Consider the following 22511-nt stretch of genomic DNA (forward strand, 5'->3'; position numbering starts at 1 on the left):
AGCAATACGCTCTCACTGCACAGCAGGCCAGCAGTTAGCCCAGTCATTGCGCAATCCATGGTGAGGCACAACTGGCTGGTGACTCACCGCAAGTCTCTTCTCACTATTTCAACGGCAAATGTGAAAATTCCGCGATTTTGAATCAAAATAATCTAAAACTGGTGAAGTTAAATGGAAAATAACTTTATAGTATAATCACTGGATACATATAACAATTTCATTATTTGTTTGTCTTTTTACATTTTTTTTCTTTCCATGATGGCACGTGAGGCCCCGCCTCACCTGCCTCACCTGACTGCACGTCACTGCTTACATTTGAAAAGAAAATAACAATAATGAATGAATCAAACATTCAAGCCTTGAAGTAGCAAAAGAAAGTGCATGAATAAAACGTGAATTATTGCTCAGTTTGCTACACTGATGTTGCTTTAACACTGAATAACTTAATAGTGCAAAATCAACTTTCAAAAAACTAAGGAAAAAACATCAATGGTACGTTAAATCAAATTTAAATAAAAAATGTAATGCCTCTTTTGTATTTGCAGCCTTCTGAGGTAAATATCAACATTAACTTGGTGGGCGGGGGCGGGGTTTGGTGGTAGCGGGGGGTGTATATTGTAGCGTCCCGGAAGAGTTAGTGCTGCAAGGGGTTCTGGGTCTTTGTTCTGTTGTGTTTATGTTGTGTTACGGTGCGGATGTTCTCCCGAAATGTGTTTGTCATTCTTGTTTGGTGTGGGTTCACAGTGTGGTGCATATTTGTAACAGTGTTAAAGTTGTTTATACGTCCACCCTCAGTGTGACCTGTATGGCTGTTGATCAAGTATGCCTTGCATTCACTTATGTGTGTGTAAAAGCCGCATATATTATGTGACTGGGCCGGCACGCTGTTTGTATGGAGGAAAAGCGGACGTGACGACAGGTTGTAGAGGATGTTAAAGGCCTACTGAAATGAGATTGTCTTATTTAAACGGGGATAGCAGATCCATTCTATGTGTCATACTTGATCATTTCGCGATATTGCCATATTTTTGCTGAAAGGATTTAGTAGAAAACATTGACGATAAAGTTCGCAACTTTTGGTGGCTGATAAAAAAGCCTTGGCTGTAGCGGAAGTAGCGTGACGTCACAGGTTGTGGAGCTCCTCACATCTGCACATTGTTTACAATCATGGCCACCAGCAGCGAGAGCGATTCGGACCGAGAAAGCGACGATTTCCCCATTAATTTGAGCGAGGATGAAAGATTTGTGGATGAGGAAAGTGAGAGTGAAGGACTAGAGGGCAGTGGGAGCGAGTGAGAGGCGGGTGGGACCTGATATTCAGCTGGGAATGACTACAACAGTAAATAAACACAAGACATAAAAATACTCTATTAGCCACAACACAACCAGGCTTATATTTAATATGCCACATAACAAACACCTCCTCCCTCCTGTCCATATAACCCGCCAATACAACTCAAACACCCGCACAACACACTCAATCCCACAGCCCAAAGTACCGTTCACCTCCGCAAAGTTCATACAGCACATATATTTCCCCAAAGTTACGTACGTGACATGCACATAGCGGCACGCACGTACGGGCAAGCGATCAAATGTTTGGAAGCCGCAGCTGCGTACTCACGGTAGCGCGTATCCAACTCAAAGTCCTCCTGGTAAGAGTCTCTGTTGTCCCAGTTCTCCACAGGCCAATGGTAAAGCTTGACTGTCATCTTTCGGGAATGTAAACAATGAAACACCGGCTACGTGTTTGTGTTGCTGCAGCCGGCCGCTAATACACCGCTTCCCATCTACAGCTTTCTTCATTGCTGTCTTCATTGTTCATTGAACAAATTGCAAAAGATTCACCAACACAGATGTCCACAATACTGTGGAATTTTGTGATGAAAACAGACGACTTAATAGCTGGCCACCATGCTGTCCCAAAATGTCCGCTACAATCCGTGACGTCACGCGCAAACGTCATCATACCGAGACGTTTTCAGCAGGATATTTCGCGGGAAATTTAAAATGTCACTTTACTAATCTAACCCGGCCGTATTGGCATGTGTTGCAATGTTAAGATGTCATCATTGATATATAAACTATCAGACTGCGTGGTCGCTAGTAGTGGCTTTCAGTAGGCCTTTAAGTCACGCCCCCAATAATGTTGTCCGGGTGGAAAACGGGACAACTTCGGGAGAATGGTTGCCCCGGGAGATTCTCGGGAGGGGCACTGAAATTGGGGAGTGTCCCGGGTAAATGGTGAGGGTTGTCAAGTATGAGTATTAGCGGTGAATGTGGTGTTACAGCGGTATAATATCGGCGGGCCAGCTCTAATGTTCATTTGATATTGCCTCAAGGGCCAAATTTGAGTTTGACACCCATGAGTTAAGAAAAGGCTGATAAAAATGTTTTGTCTTTGTGAACAGGAACTTGAGATGCAGGCTCGAGCGCACGGCCTCCCCAACATGGCCACCTCTTTGGGGACAACAGAGCTGTCCTCGCATCTCCTCAAGCAGCAGCAGTCGTCCCCGCGGCCCCAGCAACCCCCTCTTTACCAGGAAGACCCAAACAATGATTACCTCCAAAGGTTAGCCGCGGTCGCCGGCGTCCCGTCCCTCCAGGGCGGCCTCGCCTCCGGGCCTCAGGACCACACAGCGGGCGCCGACGGCTGCACCACCTTCTCCGACCCGCTGTCCCACTTCACGGAAATCTTCAGCGCCACGCTGAAGGGCGAGCACCGGCTGGACGAGCTACTCATGGACGACCCGCTATCGCCTTTCGGCGGCGACCCGCTGCTGTCGTCCGGCTCGCCCGGGGCGGCGTCCAAGGACAGCAGCCGCCGGAGCAGCTTCAGCTCGGGGGAGGGCGACGATCTATAATGCAGGCAGGGGGTGAAAGGTTAAACTGGGCATCAGACTGACACAACTCGCCTTGTATATACTGTACAGTTCTTACTGATCCACAATCAGCTCATGGACCTCCCATAAAGAGACTGACTGGAAAAAGGGAGACATTTACTGGCCTTGGGTAACACTGTAGTCGCTGTACACTGAAAACTACTTTCTATTTTTGCATTGTTCCTTTTGCAAAACGCCTTATTCTTCCACCGCAGTGCCTAACATGCTGTGTTTTTATATTTATACATTCTTGTAATCAGATAAATATATATATTATTATCCAACATGTTACTTTTCTATGTCTAGTAGGGGTGGGGAACACTATAATAAACCCCTTTTTGATAAGATTGCCCTCTTCTTGCCATGCACAATCATTGACATGTCAGAATAATAATAACTGGATGAGCCAATTCCTGTGTGTGAATGCTCCAATGCTGAAGTTGAACTGAAATGCTGACAGAATGTAGTATGAATGTTAATAGTTTGAATGGTGAAATGGTTTGAATGTTGAAGAGTTTGAATTTCCAGGAAAAAACACAATTAGGAAAGTGTTAGTTGTATGAGTGGAATGTGTTGTTGGAATTGTTTGAATCGGTTGAAAAATGTGGGAATTGTGGAAGTTTCAAAAATGGACAATTTATTTTGAATAGGGAAAATGTCCCTTAAAAAACTGTGAATTCTTGGAAATCTGGGAATTTTTAAAAATTGTTAAAGGAGGGCACACAATTTTGAACAGGCTGAATATTTTGGAGTTGGAAGGGTTTGAATCGGATGAAAGATGTGGGAGTTGTGGAACTTTGAAAAAATGTCCCATTCATTTCAATGGGAATTTTATGGAAATTTCGGGAAAAGCGAGAATTTTTTGGAAAATATTAAAAGACTTGAATGTTCTGAATGAGTTGAAATGGTTGGTGTTGGAAGTGCTTTAATCGATCGAGAAATGTTGAAGTAGTAACATTTTTAATTAAGAAAAGGTATTGAGAAATGTTGTGAAAATCTGGAATTTTTCAGTACAAAAAACAACTTAGTTTTTTGTCCTGATTAAGAGGAATGTTTGGACGGTTGAAGTGGGTTGAAAAATGTGGAAGGGGTAGTCGCCAGAAAAAAGGATCGAAAAAGGGTTTGAAAAAAAGGGAATTGTGGGAATTAATGGACATTTTTGGAACTTTGAAAAATGATAGTTTGAATGTCCAGGATGAGTGGAATATGTTGAAGGTGGAATGGTTTGAATCGGGTGAAAAATGTTGGAGTTGTGGAACTTTGAATAATGCCCCTTTCATTTAAATGAGAATTTCCTGGAAATTTGGGAATTTCGGGAAAAAAGTGCATTTTTGGGGAACTTTAAAAGACTTGAATGTTCTGAGTGAGTTGAAATGGTTGGTGTTGGAATTTTTAAAATCAATCGAGAAATGTTGAAGTAGTAACATTTTTGATTGAGAAAAGGTATTAAAACATTTTGTGAAAATCGGGAATTTTTCCAGTTCAAAAAACAACATACTTTTTGTCCTGATTAAGAGGAATGTTTGGACGGTTGAAGTGGGTTGAAAAATGTGGAAGGAGTAGTCGCCAGAAAAAAGGATCGAAAAAGGGTTTGAAAAAAAAGTAATTGTGGGAATTCCTGGAATTTTTTTTACCTGGAAAAATTATAGTTTGAATTTCCAGGATGAGTGGAATATGTTGAAGGTGGCATGGTTTGAATCGGATGAAAAATGTGGGAGTTGTGGAACTTTGAATAATGTCCCATTCATTTAAATGAGAATTTCCTGGAAATTTGGGAATTTCGGGGAAAAAGTGAATTTTTTGGGGAATGTTAAAAGACTTGAATGTTCTGAGTGAGTTGAAATGGTTGGTGTTGGAATTTTTAAAATCGATCGAGAAAAGTTGAAGTAGTAACATTTTTGATTGAGAAAAGGTATTAAAACATTTTGTGAAAATCTGGAATTTTTCCAGTTCAAAAAACAACTTACTTTTTTGTCCTGATTAAGAGGAATGTTTGGACGGTGGAACGATTGAAGTGGGTTGAACAATTTGGAAGGAGTAGTCGACAGAAAAAAGGATTAAAAAAGGGTTTGAAAAAAGGGAATTGTGGGAATTCCTGGAATTTTTTTAACTTGGAAAATTATAGTTTGAATGTCCAGGATGAGTGGAATATGTTGAAGGTACAATAGTTTGAATCGGATGAAAAATGTGGGAGTTGTGGAACTTTGAATAATGTCCCATTCATTTCAATGAGAATTTCCTGGAAATTTGTGAATTTCGGGAAAAGAGTGAATTTTTTGGAAAATGTTAAAAAGTGAGTTGAAATGGTTGGTGTTGGAATTTTTAAAATCGATCGAGAAATGTTGGAGTAGTAACATTTTTGATTGAGAAATGGGATTTCGGGAAAATCGAGAATTTTTTCCAGTACAAAAAACAACTTAGTTTTTTGTCCTGATTAAGAGGAATGTTTGGACGGTTGAAGTGGGTTGAAAAATGTGGAAGGGGTAGTCGCCAGAAAAAAGGATCGAAAAAGGGTTTGAAAAAAAGGGAATTGGGGGAATTTCTGGAATTTTTTGAACTTGGAAAAATGATAGTTTGAATGTCCAGGATGAGTGGAATATGTTGAAGGTGGAATGGTTTGAATTGGTTGAAAAATGTGGGAATTGTGGAAGTTTAAAAAATGGACAATTCATTTTGAATAGGGAAAATGTCCCTTAAAAATCTGAGAATTCTTGGAAATCCGGGAATTTTTTTTAATTATTGAAGGAGGGCACACAATTTTGAACAGGTTGAATATTTTGGAGTTGGAAGGGTTTGAATCGGATGAAAAATGTGGGGGTTGTGGAACTTTGAATAATGTCCTATTCATTTCATTAGGAATTTCCTGGAAATTTGGGAATTTCGGGAAAAGAGTGAATTTTTTGGAAAATGTTAAAAGACTTGAATGTTCTCAGTGAGTTGAAATGGTTGGTGTTGGAATTTTTAAAATCGATCGAGAAATGTTGAAGTAGTAACATTTTGAATTGAGAAAAGGTATTAAGAAATTTCGGGAAAATCGAGAATTTTTTCCAGTTCAAAAAACGACTTAGTTTTTTGTCTTGATTAAGAGGAATGTTTGGACGGTGGAACTGTTGAAGTGGGTTGAAAAATGTGGAAGGAGTAGTCGCCAGAAAAAAGGACAAAAAACAAAGTTTTTTTTTGAACTGGAAAAATTCCCGATTTTCACAGAATTTCTTAATACCTTTTCTCAATTAAAAATGTTAGTAGTTCAACATTTCTCGATCGATTTTAAAAATTCCAACCTCAACCTTTTCAACTCATTCAGAATATTCAAGTCTTTTAACATTTTCCAAAAAATTTCCGCTTTTCTCGAAATTTCCATGAAATTCCTATTGAAACGAATGGGACATTATTCAAAGTTCCACAACTCCCACATCCGATTCAAATCCTTCCAACTCTAAAATATTCAGCCTGTTCAAAATTGTGTGCTCTTCTTCAACAATTAAAAAAATAATAATAATTGTTTAAGAAGAGCACACAATTTTGAACAGGCTGAATATTTTGGAGTTGGAAGGGTTTGAATCGGATGAAAGATGTGGGAGTTGTGGAACTTTGAATAATGTCCCATTCATTTCAATGAGAATTTCCTGGAAATTTGGGAATTTCGGGAAAAGAGTGAATTTTTTTGAAAATGTTAATCGACTTCAATGTTCTGAGTGAGTTGAAATTGGAATTTTTAAAATCGATCGAGAAATGTTGAAGTAGTAACATTTTTAATTGAGAAAAGGTATTAAGAAATTTTTTGAAAATCTGGAATTTTTCCAGTTCAAAAAACAACTTAGTTTTTTGTCCTGATTAAGAGGAATGTTTGGACGGTTGAAGTGGGTTGAAAAATGTGGAAAGAGTAGTCACCAGAAACAATGATTTAAAAAAGGGCTTGAAAAAAGGGAATTTTGGGAATTCCTGGAATTTTTTTGAACTTGGAAAAAAGCTAGTTCTAATTTCCAGGATGCGTGGAATATGTTGAAGGTGGAATGGTTTGAATCGGTTGAAAAATGTGGAAATGGTGGAAGTTTGAAAAATGGCCAATTCATTTGGAATGGGAAAAATGTCCCTGAAAACCTGGAATTCTGGGAAATCTGGGAGTTTTTGGAATTTGTCAAGGGAAAGCCCGCGATTCCCGAATAGGCTGAACAGTTTGAAGTTGGAGCTGTTTGAATGGGATGAACAATGTGGAAGGTGGAGTGCCACAATCTGGAGAAGAAGAAGAAAGAGAAGAAGTAAAATAAGAATAAATAGATGAATTTTGGTGTAGAAAAGCATATGTGTGAATGCTTTGGAGCATTCCCACAATGATAATAATAATGCAACATATTCCATGTTCCACAGAAGGCTGGAAAGTGAAGGGAAAGCAAAGGTTTGGTGCTGAGAGGAGCAGACAGGAAGGAGTAAGTGGACAATAAAGACAAGGAGAAGAGGAGTGATGATGCTGATGAGCACACTGGGAGCTGATGAGCACACTGGGAGCTGATGAGCACTTGAGTGGGCACAATGAGCACAAAATGAACGCTCCAGCAACCAGAAAAAGAAAAGTTTACTGGACAAGATGTAACGCTGATTGCAAAGTCCAACATACTTTTTTTATTATTTAATTTTACTTCCTTTTTTTATTTAATCAAATAAATTACATTTAAATATGACATACATATTGTATATACTGTACATGGATATATAAAACCTTAATGGACATGATGTGAAGCTGATTGCAAAGTCCATCACATGTATTTTTATGTAATAAATAAATGACATAAAAATATGATATACATAGTGTATGAATATTTAAAAGCTTACTGGTGATTGCAAAGTCCAACATAATTATTTTAATTTAATTTGACATGCATTTTTTATTTAATCAAATAAATGACATTTAAATATGATATACATACCGTATTAATATAAATATATAAGGCTTCACTAGACAGGGTGATTGCTAAGTCCATCAGAATTTTTCATTTAATTTTACATGTATTTTTATTTAATTCAATGAATTACATCAAAATATGATACACATACAGTATTTATGTAACTTTATAAAAGTTTACTGGACAAGATGTAAGGCTTATTGTAAAGTCCATCAGATTTTTATTTTTTATTTTTATGTCATAAATAAATTACATAAAAATATGACTTGCATACTGTATTTACATGAATGTATAACAACTTACTGGGCAAGATGTGATGCTGATTGCAAAGTCCAACATATTTTTTATTTATTTAATTTGATATGCATTTTTTATTTGATCAAATAAATTACATTTAAATATGACATACATACCGTATTTATATAAATATGTAAAGCTTTACTAGACATAATTGCAAAGTCCATCAGAAGTTTTTATTTAATTTTACATGTATTTTTATTTAATTCAATAAATTAGGTTACAATATGATATATATACAGTATTTATATAACTGTAAATAAGTTTACTGGACAAGATGTAAGGCTTATTGCAAAGTCCATCAGATTTTTTAAATGTATTTTTCCATGTATTTTTATGTACTAAATAAATTGCACAAAAATATAATATACATACTGTATTTACATGAATATATAAAAGCTTACTGGTGATTGCAAAGTCCAACCTAATTTTGTATTTATTCAATTTGACATGCATTTTTTATTTAAATAAATGACATTTAAATATGATATACATACCGTATTAATATAAATATATAAGGCTTCACTAGACATGGTGATTGCAAAGTCCATCAGAATTTTTCATTTAATTTTACATGTATTTTTATTTAATTCAATGAACTACATTAAAATATGATACACATACAGTATTTATATAACTTGATAAAAGTTTACTGGACAAGATGTAAGGCTTATTGCAAAGTCCATCAGATGTTTTTTTTGTTGTTTTTTTATTTAATAAATAAATCACATAAAAATATGACTTGCATACTGTATTTACATGAATGTATAAAAACTTACTGGGAAAGATGTGAAGCTGATTGCAAAATCCAACATGTTTATTTAATTTGACATGCATTTTTTATTTAATCAAATAAATTACATTTAAATATGACATACATACCGTATTTATACAAATATCTAAAACTTTACTAGACATAATTGCAAAGTCATTCAGAAGTTTTTATTTAATTTCTATAAACAAGTTATCGATGCTTTTGTTCAGAAGGAGCGGCGCATGGACTTCATTTATAAGTAAAGGTAAGACCATAATAACGTTTTTTTTTATTAAATGTGCCTTTTTGTGTGCTACAGTTTGTATGTGTAAAGTTAAAGTTAAGTTAAAGTAGCAATGATTGTCACACACACACTAGGTGTGGTGAAATGTGTCCTCTGCATTTGACCCATTTGACATTACTTGTTCACCCCCTGGGAGGTGAGAGGAGCAGTGGGCAGCAGCGGCGCCGCGCCCGGGAATCATTTTTGGTGATAAAACCCCCAATTCCAACCCTTGATGCTGAGTGCCAAGCAGGGAAGAATGCTGGTATGAGCTTTTAAACATAACCTGTTAACTGTTTCAAGTTTCAAGTTTATTCACAATACCATAAAACAATTACAATAGTAGTGAATATCTTTTAAAGATATTGGTAAGTGAAAAGGTCCCCCAAATAAGCTAGAAGAAGCTTTTGACAGGGGGTTCAGAGGACAGTATATACATGGAATGATGAAAAATGGTAGCAAGCACAACAACAACAACAAAAAACAACAACACTATATGATAGACACAAGATAATAATACTAAAGCACGCATACACATACACACATACATTCATTCATTCCACCATGCAAAACCTGACAGTAGTCAACCCCACATGAAGCATTAGAGATAGGTGGTTAATAGGTAAGTTTTCAGTTTCTTTTTGAAGTTGGAGAATGGATACTGCATCTTGAGGCTCTCATTAAGCCGGTTCCAAATCTTAGGTCCCCTGCATACAACACTTGGATCGGTACAAGCCAGTAGACCATGTTTACCTGATATCAGATCTAAGTTACGCTGGGGATGGTAGATAGGAACCAAGCTACAGAGCCTTAAATTCAGCCTGTGGATGACTTGATAGGTTAAACAAGCATTTTGATAAATATTGCACTCTGTCAGTCTTAAAAGATGATAATTATGAAATAGATGTGGAGTGGGGGCATCAAACTTGGACCATGACAGGGCCTGTATGATTTTCTTTTGCATGGATTCTAATTTGTGAAGGTAGGTAGGGAAGGTGTTACACCAGATGACATTACAGTAGTTTAGATGTGCTTCAAAAATAGTTTTATATAGGGTAAGTAGAGCATACAGAGGAAGATAATGACAAAGGTGGTTAAAAAAACTGCTGCCAATCAAATGGTGAATAAGATAATCTTTAGGGTTTATATGTTTGTAAATCTGACTGTGATGAAGTCAGTGCCTCACCAGCCATGAACCTCACCGCACGTCACTGGAATATTCTATTACTGTTAAGCAAACTATGGATAATAAAACACGCCAAAACATGTGTCCTTTATCATAGCTACACGTATGACAAAAAAACGTGTGAAAATCAGTGGTATTCAGTGAGGTAAGATGCGCTGACAGTTCATTGCTCCTGACAAATGAATTGCACTGAGTGGAGCGGATCACCACTCCAAGATGGCGGCCCCGCGTCTCGCCAGCGCCAGTAGGCAGTAGCGCTCCATGCGGCGTCTACTTATAAGATGTCTATGATGGCCGCCTCTTGTGAGATGAGCATTTTTATATCTGATGACTAAAAATGTAGTGAAGTCACATGAATTTAAATAATGGAGGTAATTGGCGTCAAACACACACATAATAACATATGTGACGTATTGTGATGCAAGCGCCATAAGGCACGCTTGGACACAATACCAACTTTGAATACGACGCAGGAGACAAGGCAAGGTCAACGTTCAGGGCTCGTTACGTGCAACGCTTCAAAAAAGGAAATGTGGTCGGATGAGGCAACGATGACATCAGAAAAAAAGGCGCTTTTTTAAATTTGGAATATCGCACTTTTTTCTCCTTTTAAGTCAAATTGAGAAAGCAGCGTCGTATTGCAATAACGTGTCAGTGTTAGAGACATTAACCGCACACGTCTTAGTGTTTTTGAAAGCTTACCCTTCCGACTACTTCCTTCTTTTTCATGACAACAGGATTACATCACAAGAAAAGTGGACAAAAGATGAAGTTTACTGGCAGATTCTTCATGGAAAAGTGGACAAAAGATGAAGTTTACTGGCCGATTCTTCATGGAAAAGTGGACAAAAGATGAAGTTTACTGGCAGATACTTCATGGAAAAGTGGACAAAAGATGAAGTTTATTGGCAGATTCTTCATGGAAAAGTGGACAAAAGATGAAGTTTACTGGCCGATTCTTCATGGAAAAGTGGACAAAAGACGAAGTTTACTGGCAGATTCTTCATGGAAAAGTGGACAAAAGATGAAGTTTACTGGCAGATTCTTCATGGAAAAGTGGACAAAAGATGAAGTTTACTGGCAGATTCTTCATGGAAAAGTGGACAAAAGATGAAGTTTACTGGCAGATTCTTCATGGAAAAGTGGACAAAAGATGAAGTTTACTGGCAGATTCTTCATGGAAAAGTGGACAAAAGATGAAGTTTACATGCCTGCTTGCTCTATTTGCAACACAGCTGCTGTGCTGCGTATCCACCAGCAGGTGGCAGCAGTGCACTGTCCACGTTCCCAAGGCCAGACTCCAATAAATAAAGCAGTACCTGTTTATGCAGGTTTATACTAAAAGAATGCATAATTAGTAGAAAACTGGATACATTTTAGGGCTCTGATTTTAAGCAAAAATATTAATAACTCACAAAACCTGTTTAGTAGGTTTTAATACTCAAATGAAAGTAGAAAACACATTTAAAAGCTGACTTACATAAGTGTCCTTTTTTCAACAATGCATACAAGTTGTATACATATTTTCAATATTAACTTACAAAACATTCATGTTTTTTTTAAACATGTGGTCCAATACCTGTATTTCAGAGTATTTAGTAGGATTTCACAGAACACTAATACACTTTAATAACTAGAAAACAATACATATTTTTAAAGAGTTACTTACACAAGCTAATTAATGTAATATTGTAAATATTGTATGTGTTTGAAAAAAAAATGTGTTGGTTATAGTAGTATTTCCAAAAAAAAGTGTCATATTTTTTAACATATAGACCAATTTGAGTATTAAAAAGCATTTAGTGTTGTTGTTTTTTTTTTACATAATACATTTTCATTTGTAGCAAACTAAAACATTTTAAATAATATTCTTATTTTTCAACATATGCAGGTATTAGAAAGTATTTACATGGTTTCATAGAAAGCAAAAACACGTCAATTAGTGGATTTTTTTTCTTCAAAAGGTTACTTACAAAAAGTATGTTTGAGAGTTTTTTAATTGGATTTCATACAAAACACTAATTAGTAGACAAATAAACATTTTGGTGGTTTACTTAAAAAAATACTTTTTTCCCCTAAATGTGGGTTATCTCGGGAGAATATTGTTGGATTTCCAACAAATAATAACACACTGTAATTGGTGTACAAGTGACATATTCTTATATATAAATATACACAATTGTACTGGACATGTATGGCTGATTATAAGTATTTTTATTTCATTTAAAAAAAATAGATTAAAGCAATTATATGGATTATTATTATTTGTGGTATTATGTTTGGATGTAATTTGATAAAAAAACATGTGGTAAAATAATGTTAATTTTACACAGATTTTATTCAAATAAAATACATACAAAATAATAAATATGTAAATTAATATTTACAAATATACTTTCAAAATTCCCCTAAATATATATAAAAAGTAATATATTTATTTAAAATTAAATTTAAAAAAATACATAGTTTTGTTGTTTTATATTTGAGGGATTAAGACAAGCAAACTAGCTTGTGACACTAAACTCAACTAATAAAAAAAATAAAAAAAATGTACTGTTATGGAAAAGGCAAAACAGTAAAACATAGACACCAAAATATGTCAAATCTTAGCATTTTTGCAGCAAATCTAGCATTTTTAGTGTGGCAAACCTGCCTCGTTTTCAGTGTTTTTTTGTGTGTCCGTCACAATTTCCAGATAGTGCTTCCGTGCACAGACTGACAAATCTAAAGCAAGGAGGCCATGTGGTGAACTCCCCAGCCGAGGCGTTCCTGTCACCAAAAAAACGGCGCTGTCGGAGCCCCCTGCCAGCCGGGGCCGAGTGCTACGATGCTCTCACCTGCCATCGCTAACGCTTAATCACCTCCTGCTGAGGTCGTGCAAACACACTCGGCTGTGTGTCAGCGCAACAAGAAAGCGGCGGCCTGGCGATGAAAGAAGGGAGCTAAAGAGTGCAAATAATCATGCCTAACCACTAATTAAGAAATGTCATATCTATTTCCAGCCATGAGTCACACACGTGTGACAAACAACAATATCCTTCCTGCCTCTTAAGTGCGGAAAATGTCCGACACAAAGGGTCATTAAGTCATCCCATGATGCTTTGGGGCAAAAACTCTGCTAGCATGGCCTCCTTGCACATAAAAAAACACCCACCTCCCAAAAAAAAACAAAGGGCCTTTCCGAAATGCTATAAAATTAATGTGATTTCCAGAGTTCTTTATGAATCGCGGCAGATGCCAAATACATAACTTCAAACAAATTGACTTGCAATTATTGGTGGCGGTGCAGCACTTCCAGATGTGCAACAGATGGAGGCCGGGGAGACCCAAGGTGTCTCAGACCCGTGCTTTGTGTTATTGTGCAGTAAAAACTGCGGTGTGTGTGTGTGTGTGTGTGTGTGTGTGTGTGTGTGTGTGTGTGTGTGTGTGTGTGTGTGTGTGTGTGTGTGTGTGTGTGTGTGTGTGTGTGTGTGTGTGTGTGTGTGTGTTTTCAATCACAGTGGGCTGTGGGCTGAGGGTGAAGGGAAGGACAAGAGGGACAGAAATGGAAGAGAAAAAGGGAGTAAAAAGCAAGAAATGGTCATTATGGAAAGGAGACAATGTAGCTGCTATTATGTAAAGACACATGGTGGGGGATTGAAACATGGAAATGTGATCTCCGCTGCAGCTTCCAGTGCTGGGATTAAATGAAGTGGAAAAAAAGGAACAATTATAGCGCCCCCTCTTTTTTTTTTTTTGTGCCGCATATGTTAATAGCTTGCAACACCCCAACATGCAGAAAAGACGCCCGAGCGGGATTTTTCTTTCTGTGATTCGGCCGTCAGCAGCACTGCGTCGTTGTTGCTTTTCCAACAACGTGCATGCAAAACTAATATTTGTCTCCATTTTCCCAAACATGAAACACTTCTTGATGTGACTTTTGAAGGATTTTGTACGAAAATAAACAAAACACAATAGTCATGGACCAATGTCTGTTTTCTGAACATTTAGTCCAGGGGTCAGCAACCTTTTTGAAAGCAAGAGCTACTTCTTGGGTAGTGATTCATGCGAAGGGCTACCAGTTTGATACACACTTCAATAAATTGCCAGAAATAGCCAATTTGCTCAATTGACCTTTAACTCTATGTTATTATTAATAATTAATGATATTTATCTTTGTGGAAACACTGATCATCTTAATGATTTCTCACAATAAATATATATAGAAACAGATAAATATCAATATGCAACACTTTATTTGTATATTTTCTCTAAGTGCACATTTTTCAAATTGAACATTTTCAAATGATGACTTCTAAGACAGTCTTGTGAAATCACAAGATCCCATTTTAACTAGCTAGCCTCTAACATTTGTGAACAAATCATGAATGACTTTGCACCATGTTTGTACAAATAATAACTCATGTAAAATACAAAAGTCAACTCTCCAATGTTTAAATAAATCATGTCACACTTTCAACTGGACACCAAATCTGTTATCTGTTTCTTTGTCAGTTAGTGAAGACCAAGTCTTTCAAATATTTTCTTGGATTTTCAAATTCTATTTGAGTTTTGTCTCTCTTGGAATTAAAAATGTCAAGCAAAGCGAGACCAGCTTGCTAGTAAATAAATACAATTCAAAAAAATCGAGGCAGCTCACTGGTAAGTGCTGCTATTTGAGCTATTTTTAGAACAGGCCAGCGGGCTACTCATCTGGTCCTTACGGGCTACCTGGTGCCCGCGGGCACCGCGTTGGTGACCCCTGCTTTAGTAGGACTTTCAGCAGTAAAGCAGGGTACTTGTGGACTAATGTCTGTTTTTGCGCTATTTAATAGGATTTTGTACAAAAGTAATACACTATAGCTCTGCACCAATGTCTGTTTTTGCAGTACTTAGTATTTCATACAAAAAGTAGCACACTATAGTTCTGGATCAATACCTGTTTTTGCAGTATTTAATAGGATTTCATACAACAAGTAATACACTATAGCTCTGGACCAATACCTGTTTTTGCAGAATTTAATAGGATTTCATACAACAAGTAATACACAATAGCTCTGGACCAATACCTGTTTTTGCAGTGTTTAGTATTTCATACAACAAGTAATACACTATAGCTCTGGACCAATGTCTGTTTTTGCAGTACTTAGTATTTTATACAAAAAGTAGCACACTATAGTTCTGGACCAACACCTGTTTTTGCAGTATTTAATAGGATTTCATACAAAAAGTAATACACTATAGCTATGGATCAATACCTGTTTTTGCAGTATTTAATAGGATTTTATACAAGTAGTACACTATAGTTCTGGATCAATACCTGTTTTTGCAATATTTATTGGGTTTCATACAAAAAGTAATATACTATATTTCTGCACCAATGTCTGTTTGTGCGGTATTTAGTATTTCATACAACAAGTAATACACTATAGTTCTGGATCAAGACCTGTTTTTGCAATATTTATTGGGTTTCATACAAAAAGTAATACACTATAGTTCTGGACCAACACCTGTTTTTGCAGTGTTTAGTATTTCATACAACAAGTAATACACTATAGCTCTGGACCAATGTCTGTTTTTGCAGTATTTAGTATTTTATACAAACATTTGTACACGATAGTTCTGGATCAATACCTGTTTTTGCAGTATTTAATAGGATTTCATACAAAAAGTAATGCACTATAGTTCTGGACCAACACCTGTTTTTGCAGTATTTAATAGGATTTTGTACAAAAGTAATGCACTTTAGCTCTGGACCAATGTCTGCTTTTGCAGTATTTAGTTTTTCATACAACAAGTAATACACTATAGTTCATGACCAACACCTGTTTTTGCAGTATTTAATAGGATTTCATACAAGTAATACACTATAGTTTTGGACTAACACCTGTTTTTGCAGTGTTTAGTATTTCATACAACAAGTAATACATTATTGCTCTGGACCAATGTCTGTTTTTGCAGTATTTAGTATTTAATACAAAAAGTAATACACTATAGTTCTGCACCAATGTCTGTTTTTGCAGTATTTAGTATTTCATACAACAAGTAACACACTATAGTTCTGGATCAACACCTGTTTTTGCAATATTTATTGGGTTTCATACAAAAAGTAATACACTATAGTTCTGGACCAACACTTGTTTTTGCAGTGTTTAGTATTTTATACAAAAAGTAGTACACTATAGTTCTGGATCAATACCTGTTTTTGCAGAATTTATTAGGATTTCATACAACAAGTAATACACTATAGTTCTGGATCAACACCTGTTTTTGCAATATTTATTGGGTTTCATACACAAAGTAATAAACTATAGTTCTGGACCAATGTCTGTTTTTGCAGTGTTTAGTATTTTATACAAAAAGTAGTCCAGTATAGTTCTGGACCAACACCTGTTTTTGCAGTATTTATTAGGATTTCATACAACAAGTAATACACTATAGCTCTGGACCAACACCTGTTTTTGCAGTATTTAATAGGATTTTGTACAAAAGTAATACACTACAGCTCTGGACCACTGTCTGTTTTTGCAATACTTAGTATTTCATACAACAAGTAATACACTATAGTTTTGAATCAATACCTGTTTTTGCAGTGTTTAATCGGATTTCATACAAGTAATACACTATAGTTCTGGATCAATACCTGTTTTTGCAGTATTTATTGGGTTTCATGCAAAAATAATACACTATAGTTCTGCACCAATGTCTGTTTTTGCAGTATTTAGTTTTTCATACAACAAGTAATACACTATAGTTCTGGATCAACACCTGTTTTTGCAGTATTTAATACAAAAAGTAATACACTATAGTTCTGGACCAATGTCTGTTTTTGCAGTGTTTAGTATTTCATACAAAAAGTAGTACACTATAGTTCTGGACCAATGTCTGTTTTTGCAGTATTTAATAGTATTTCATACAAAAAGTAATACACTATAGTTCTGGACCAATGTCTGTTTTTGCAGTATTATTTCATACAAAAAGTAACACACTATAATCATGGACAAATGTCTGTTTTCTGAACATTTAGTAGGACTTCAAGCGGAAATGCAGTGTACTTATGGACCAATGTCTGTTGTTGCAGTAAATAGTATTTCATACAAAAAGTAATAAACTATAGTTCTGGATCAATACCTGTTTTTGCAGTATTTAATATGATTTTGTACAAAAAGTAATGCACTATATAGCTCTGGACCAAAACCTGTTTTTGCAGTATTTAGTATTTCATACAACAAGTTATGGATCAACACCTGTTTTTGCAGTATTTAATAGGATTTCGTAAAAAAAGTAATACACTACAGCTCTGGACCAAAAACTGTTTTTGCAGTATTTAGTATTTAATACAAAAAGTATTACACTATATTTCTGGACCAATGTCTGTTTTTGCAGTATTTAATAGTATTTCAGACAAAACATAATACACTGTAGTTCTGGACCAACACTTGTTTTTGTAGTATTTAGTATTTTGTACAACAAGTAACACACTATAGTCATTGACCAATGTCTGTTTTTGCAGTATTTAGTATTTTGTACAAAAAGTAACACACTATAGTCATTGACCAATGTCTGTTTTTGTAGTATTTAGTGTTTTGTACAACAAGTAACACACTATAGTCATTGACCAATGTCTGTTTTTGTAGTATTTAATATTTTGTACAACAAGTAACACACTATAGTCATTGACCAATGTCTGTTTTTGTAGTATTTAGTATTTTGTACAACAAGTAACACACTATAGTCATTGACCAATGTCTGTTTTTGTAGTATTTAGTATTTTGTACAACAAGTAACACACTATAGTCATTGACCAATGTCTGTTTTTGTAGTATTTAGTATTTCGTACAACAAGTAACACACTATAGTCATTGACCAATGTCTGTTTTTGCAGTATTTAGTATTTTGTACAAAAAGTAACACACTATAGTCATTGACCAATGTCTGTTTTTGTAGTATTTAGTATTTTGTACAACAAGTAACACACTATAGTCATTGACCAATGTCTGTTTTTGTAGTATTTAATATTTTGTACAACAAGTAACACACTATAGTCATTGACCAATGTCTGTTTTTGTAGTATTTAATATTTTGTACAACAAGTAACACACTATAGTCATTGACCAATGTCTGTTTTTGTAGTATTTAGTATTTTGTACAACAAGTAACACACTATAGTCATTGACCAATGTCTGTTTTTGTAGTATTTAATATTTTGTACAACAAGTAACACACTATAGTCATTGACCAATGTCTGTTTTTGTAGTATTTAATATTTTGTACAACAAGTAACACACTATAGTCATTGACCAATGTCTGTTTTTGTAGTATTTAGTATTTCGTACAACAAGTAGCACACTATAGTCATTGACCAATGTCTGTTTTTGTAGTATTTAGTATTTCGTACAAAAAGTAACACACTATAGTCATTGACCAATGTCTGTTTTCTGAACATTTAGTAGGACTTTAAGCGGAAATGCAGTGTACTTATGGACTAATGTCTGTTGTTGCAGTATTTAATAGGATTTTGTACCGAAGTAATACACTATAGTTGTGGACCAATGTCTGTTTTTACAGTATTTAGTATTTTATACAAACAGTAATACACTATAGTTTTGTACCAACACCTGTTTTTGCAGTATTTATTAGTATTGCATACAAAAAGTAATACACTATAATTTGACACCAATGTCTGTTTTTATAGTTTTTAGTATTTCATACAAAAAGTAATACACTATAGTTCTGGACCAACACATGTTTTTGCAGTATTTAATAGGATTTCATACAACAAGTAATACACTATAGTTCTGGACCAACACCTGTTTTTGCAGTATTCAATAGTATTTCATACAAAAAGTAACACACTAGAGTCATGGACCCATGTCTGTTTTCTGAACATTTAGTCGGACTTTAAGCGGAAATACTATGTAGTTATGGACTAATGTCTGTTTTTTCAGTATTTAATATTAGATTTTTATACAAAAGGTAATACATTATAGTCTTAAAACCAATGTCTGTTTTTGCAGTATTTAGTAGGACTTTAAGCAGCGATGGACTGCTGCCTGTTTTTGGTGTATTTAGTATTTTGTATAAAAAGTAATACACTATAGCCATGGACTAATGCCTTTTTTTGCAGTATTTAGTATTTCATACAAGAAGTAATGCCCTACAGTTATGGACTAATGTCTTTTTTTGCAATACTTAGTATTTCATACAAGAAGTAATGCCCTACAGTTATGGACTAATGCCTTTTTTTGCAGTATTTAGTATTTCATACAAGAAGTAATGCACTACAGTTATGGACTAATGTCTGTGTTTGCAGTATTCCATAGCATTTTATACAAGAAGTAACACACTAAAGTTGTGGACCAATGCCTATTTTTCATACAGATTTCATACAACAAGTAATACACTAGAGTTATGAATCAATACCTGCTCTTGAAGAATATAGAAATATTTAAATAGTTATTGACAAATGCCTGTTCTTGCAGTATTTCATACAAGTATGAACAGATGTCTGTTTTTGCAATATTTAAAACGATTTCATTCAAAAAGTAATACACTACAGTTATGAACCAATACCTGCTCTTGCAGAATGTACAAGTATTTTTTAATGAATGCCTGTTCTTGCAGTATTTAGTAGGATTTCATACAAAAAGTATTGGACCATAGGAATGGACAGATGTCTATTCTTGCAGTATTTAGCAAGATTTCATACAACAAGTAATACACCAAAGTAATGGATGTATCCCTGTTTTTACAGTATTTAGTAGTATTTCATACAAAAAGTAATACACTACAGTTATGAACCAATACCTGCTATTGCAGACTACAGAATTATTTGTTATGGACAAATACCTGTTTTTACAGTATCTAGTAGGATTTCATACAACAAATAATGGACCATAGGAATGGACTGTTCTTGCAGTATTTAACACGATTTAATACAACAAGTAATACATTATAGTCATGGACATATGCCTGTTTTTGCAGTATTTAGTAGGCGTTCATACAAAAAGTAATACACTACAGTTATGAACCAATACCTGCTATTGCAGAATATAGAAGTATTATGGACAAATGCCTGTTTTTACAGTATTTAGTAGGATTTCATACAACAAGTAATGGACCATGAATCTTGCAATGTTTAGCAAGATTTCATACAACATGTAATACACCATAGTAATGGACATATGTCTGTTTTTACAGTATTCAGTAGGATTTCATACAAAAATTAATACACTACAGTTATGAACCAATACCTGCTATTGCAGAATATAGAATTATTTTAAGTAATACACCATAGTTATGGACATATGTCTGTTTTTGCAGTATTTAGTAGGATTTCATACGAAAAGTAATACACTACAGTTATGAACCAATACTTGCTATTGCAGAATATAGAAGTATTTAAAGTAATACACCATAGTTATGGACAAATGCCTGGTTTTACAGTATTTAGTAGGATTTCATACAACAAGTAATACACCATAGTAATGGACATATGTCTGTTTTTGCAGTATTTAGAAGGATTTCATACAAAAAGTAACACACTACAGTTATGAACCAATATCTGCTCTTGAAGACTATTACTTATTTTTTATGGACATATGCCTGTTTTTACAGTATCTAGTAGGAGTTCATACAAAAAGTAATACACTACAGTTATAAACCAATACCTGATCTTGCAGAATATAGAAGTGTTTAGAGTAAAACACCATAGTTATGGACAAATGCCAGTTTTTACAGTATTTAGTAGGATTTCATACAACAAGTATTACACCATAGTAATGGACATATGTCTGTTTTTACAGTATTGAGTAAGATTTCATACAAAAAGCAATGGACCATAATAAAGGACAGATGTCTGTTTTTGCAATATTTAGAAGGATTTCATACAACAAGTAATACACTACAGTTATGAACCAATACCTGCTATTGCAGAATATAGAAGTATTTAAAGTAATACACCATAGTAATGGACAAATGCTTGTTTTTACAGTATTTAGTAGGATTTCATACTACAAGTATTACACCATAGTAATTGACATATGCCTGTTTTTACAGTATTTAGTAGGATTTCATACAAAAAGTAATGGACCATAGTAATGGACATATGTCTGTTTTTGCAATATTTAGAGGGATTTCATACAGAAAGTAATACACTACAATTATGAACCAATACCTGCTCTTGCAGAATATAGAAGTATGTTTTTGATTAATGCCTGTTCTTGCAGTATTTAGTAGGATTAATACAACAAGTAATACACTACAGTTGTGAATAAATACCTGCTATTGCAGAATATAGAAGTATTTAAAGTAATACACCATAGTTATGGACAAATGCCTGTTTTTACAGTATTTAGTAGGATTTTATACAACAAGTAATACACCATAGTAATGGACATATGTCTGTTTTTGCAGTATTCAGTGGCCTAGTGGTTAGAGCACGGGTGTCCAAAGTCCGGCCCGGGGGCCATTTGCGGCCCGCAGCTAATTGTTTACCGGCCCGTTACACATTCTGCAAAAATTGCAAAATTGATAGTATTGCAAACATTTAAAAAAACATTTAAAAAAAGTGGAATGAGGTGAAATCTAACAAGAACAAGTTGCAATGTTGACACAAAGCTGCCATGCAGGCTGTTTTTTTCTTTTGTCTTCAGTTGCTTTTTTTTGCCATTGATAAAAAAAAAAAGACTAAAAATCTATGTTATAATGAATTATTACATAAATGTTTTATGTGGAAAAAATATTGCATTTATTGTGTGGTTGCCATATAAAAACATCAACGTTTTATTTGACAAAAGAGCATAAAACAAACAAAATAATAGTTCAAATGTAAAATGGACATATATATCTGAAGTTGATCTCGTAATTTAAGTGTTAAAAGTAAAAAAAAACCTAATAATGTATCACTTTATGAGTGGGGGAACTTTTGGATCCCAAATATATTTAGTAGGATTTTTTTAACTTTTCACTGTGATTACTCAAAAATATTAAAGACTTAAAATCAATGGTGTCCTGCATTATTGATCTTTTAAGGCTTTAATTACTAAATACTGCATATTTCAGTTTTACTATAAAAAACAAAGTTGTCTTTGAAAGAAAACTTTTTTTTTTTTTTTACTTTATATCAACCTCAAGTTGATATAGAGATTTACTGTAAGCGTTAAATAAAACATAATAATAATTTGACTTATTTTTAACAGTTTAATGACTGAGACCCTTTATAGTCCCC

General features: G+C 34.8%; 1 protein-coding gene across 1 annotated transcript in view; it reads left to right on the top strand.

The window, feature by feature from the left end:
• Nucleotides 1-3139, top strand: part of LOC133662636 (transcription factor EC-like) — a 28824-nt gene extending 25685 nt beyond the window's left edge. The window contains exon 7 of the mRNA XM_062066752.1: nt 2412-3139. Coding sequence (XP_061922736.1) covers nt 2412-2864 — 453 coding nt within the window. The 3' untranslated portion in view covers nt 2865-3139. The remainder of the gene's footprint in view (nt 1-2411) is intronic.
• Nucleotides 3140-22511: the final 19372 nt, after the last annotated feature.

This window comes from Entelurus aequoreus, linkage group LG12 (assembly GCF_033978785.1).
Source record: "Entelurus aequoreus isolate RoL-2023_Sb linkage group LG12, RoL_Eaeq_v1.1, whole genome shotgun sequence".
Classification (NCBI taxonomy): Eukaryota; Metazoa; Chordata; class Actinopteri; order Syngnathiformes; family Syngnathidae; genus Entelurus; species Entelurus aequoreus.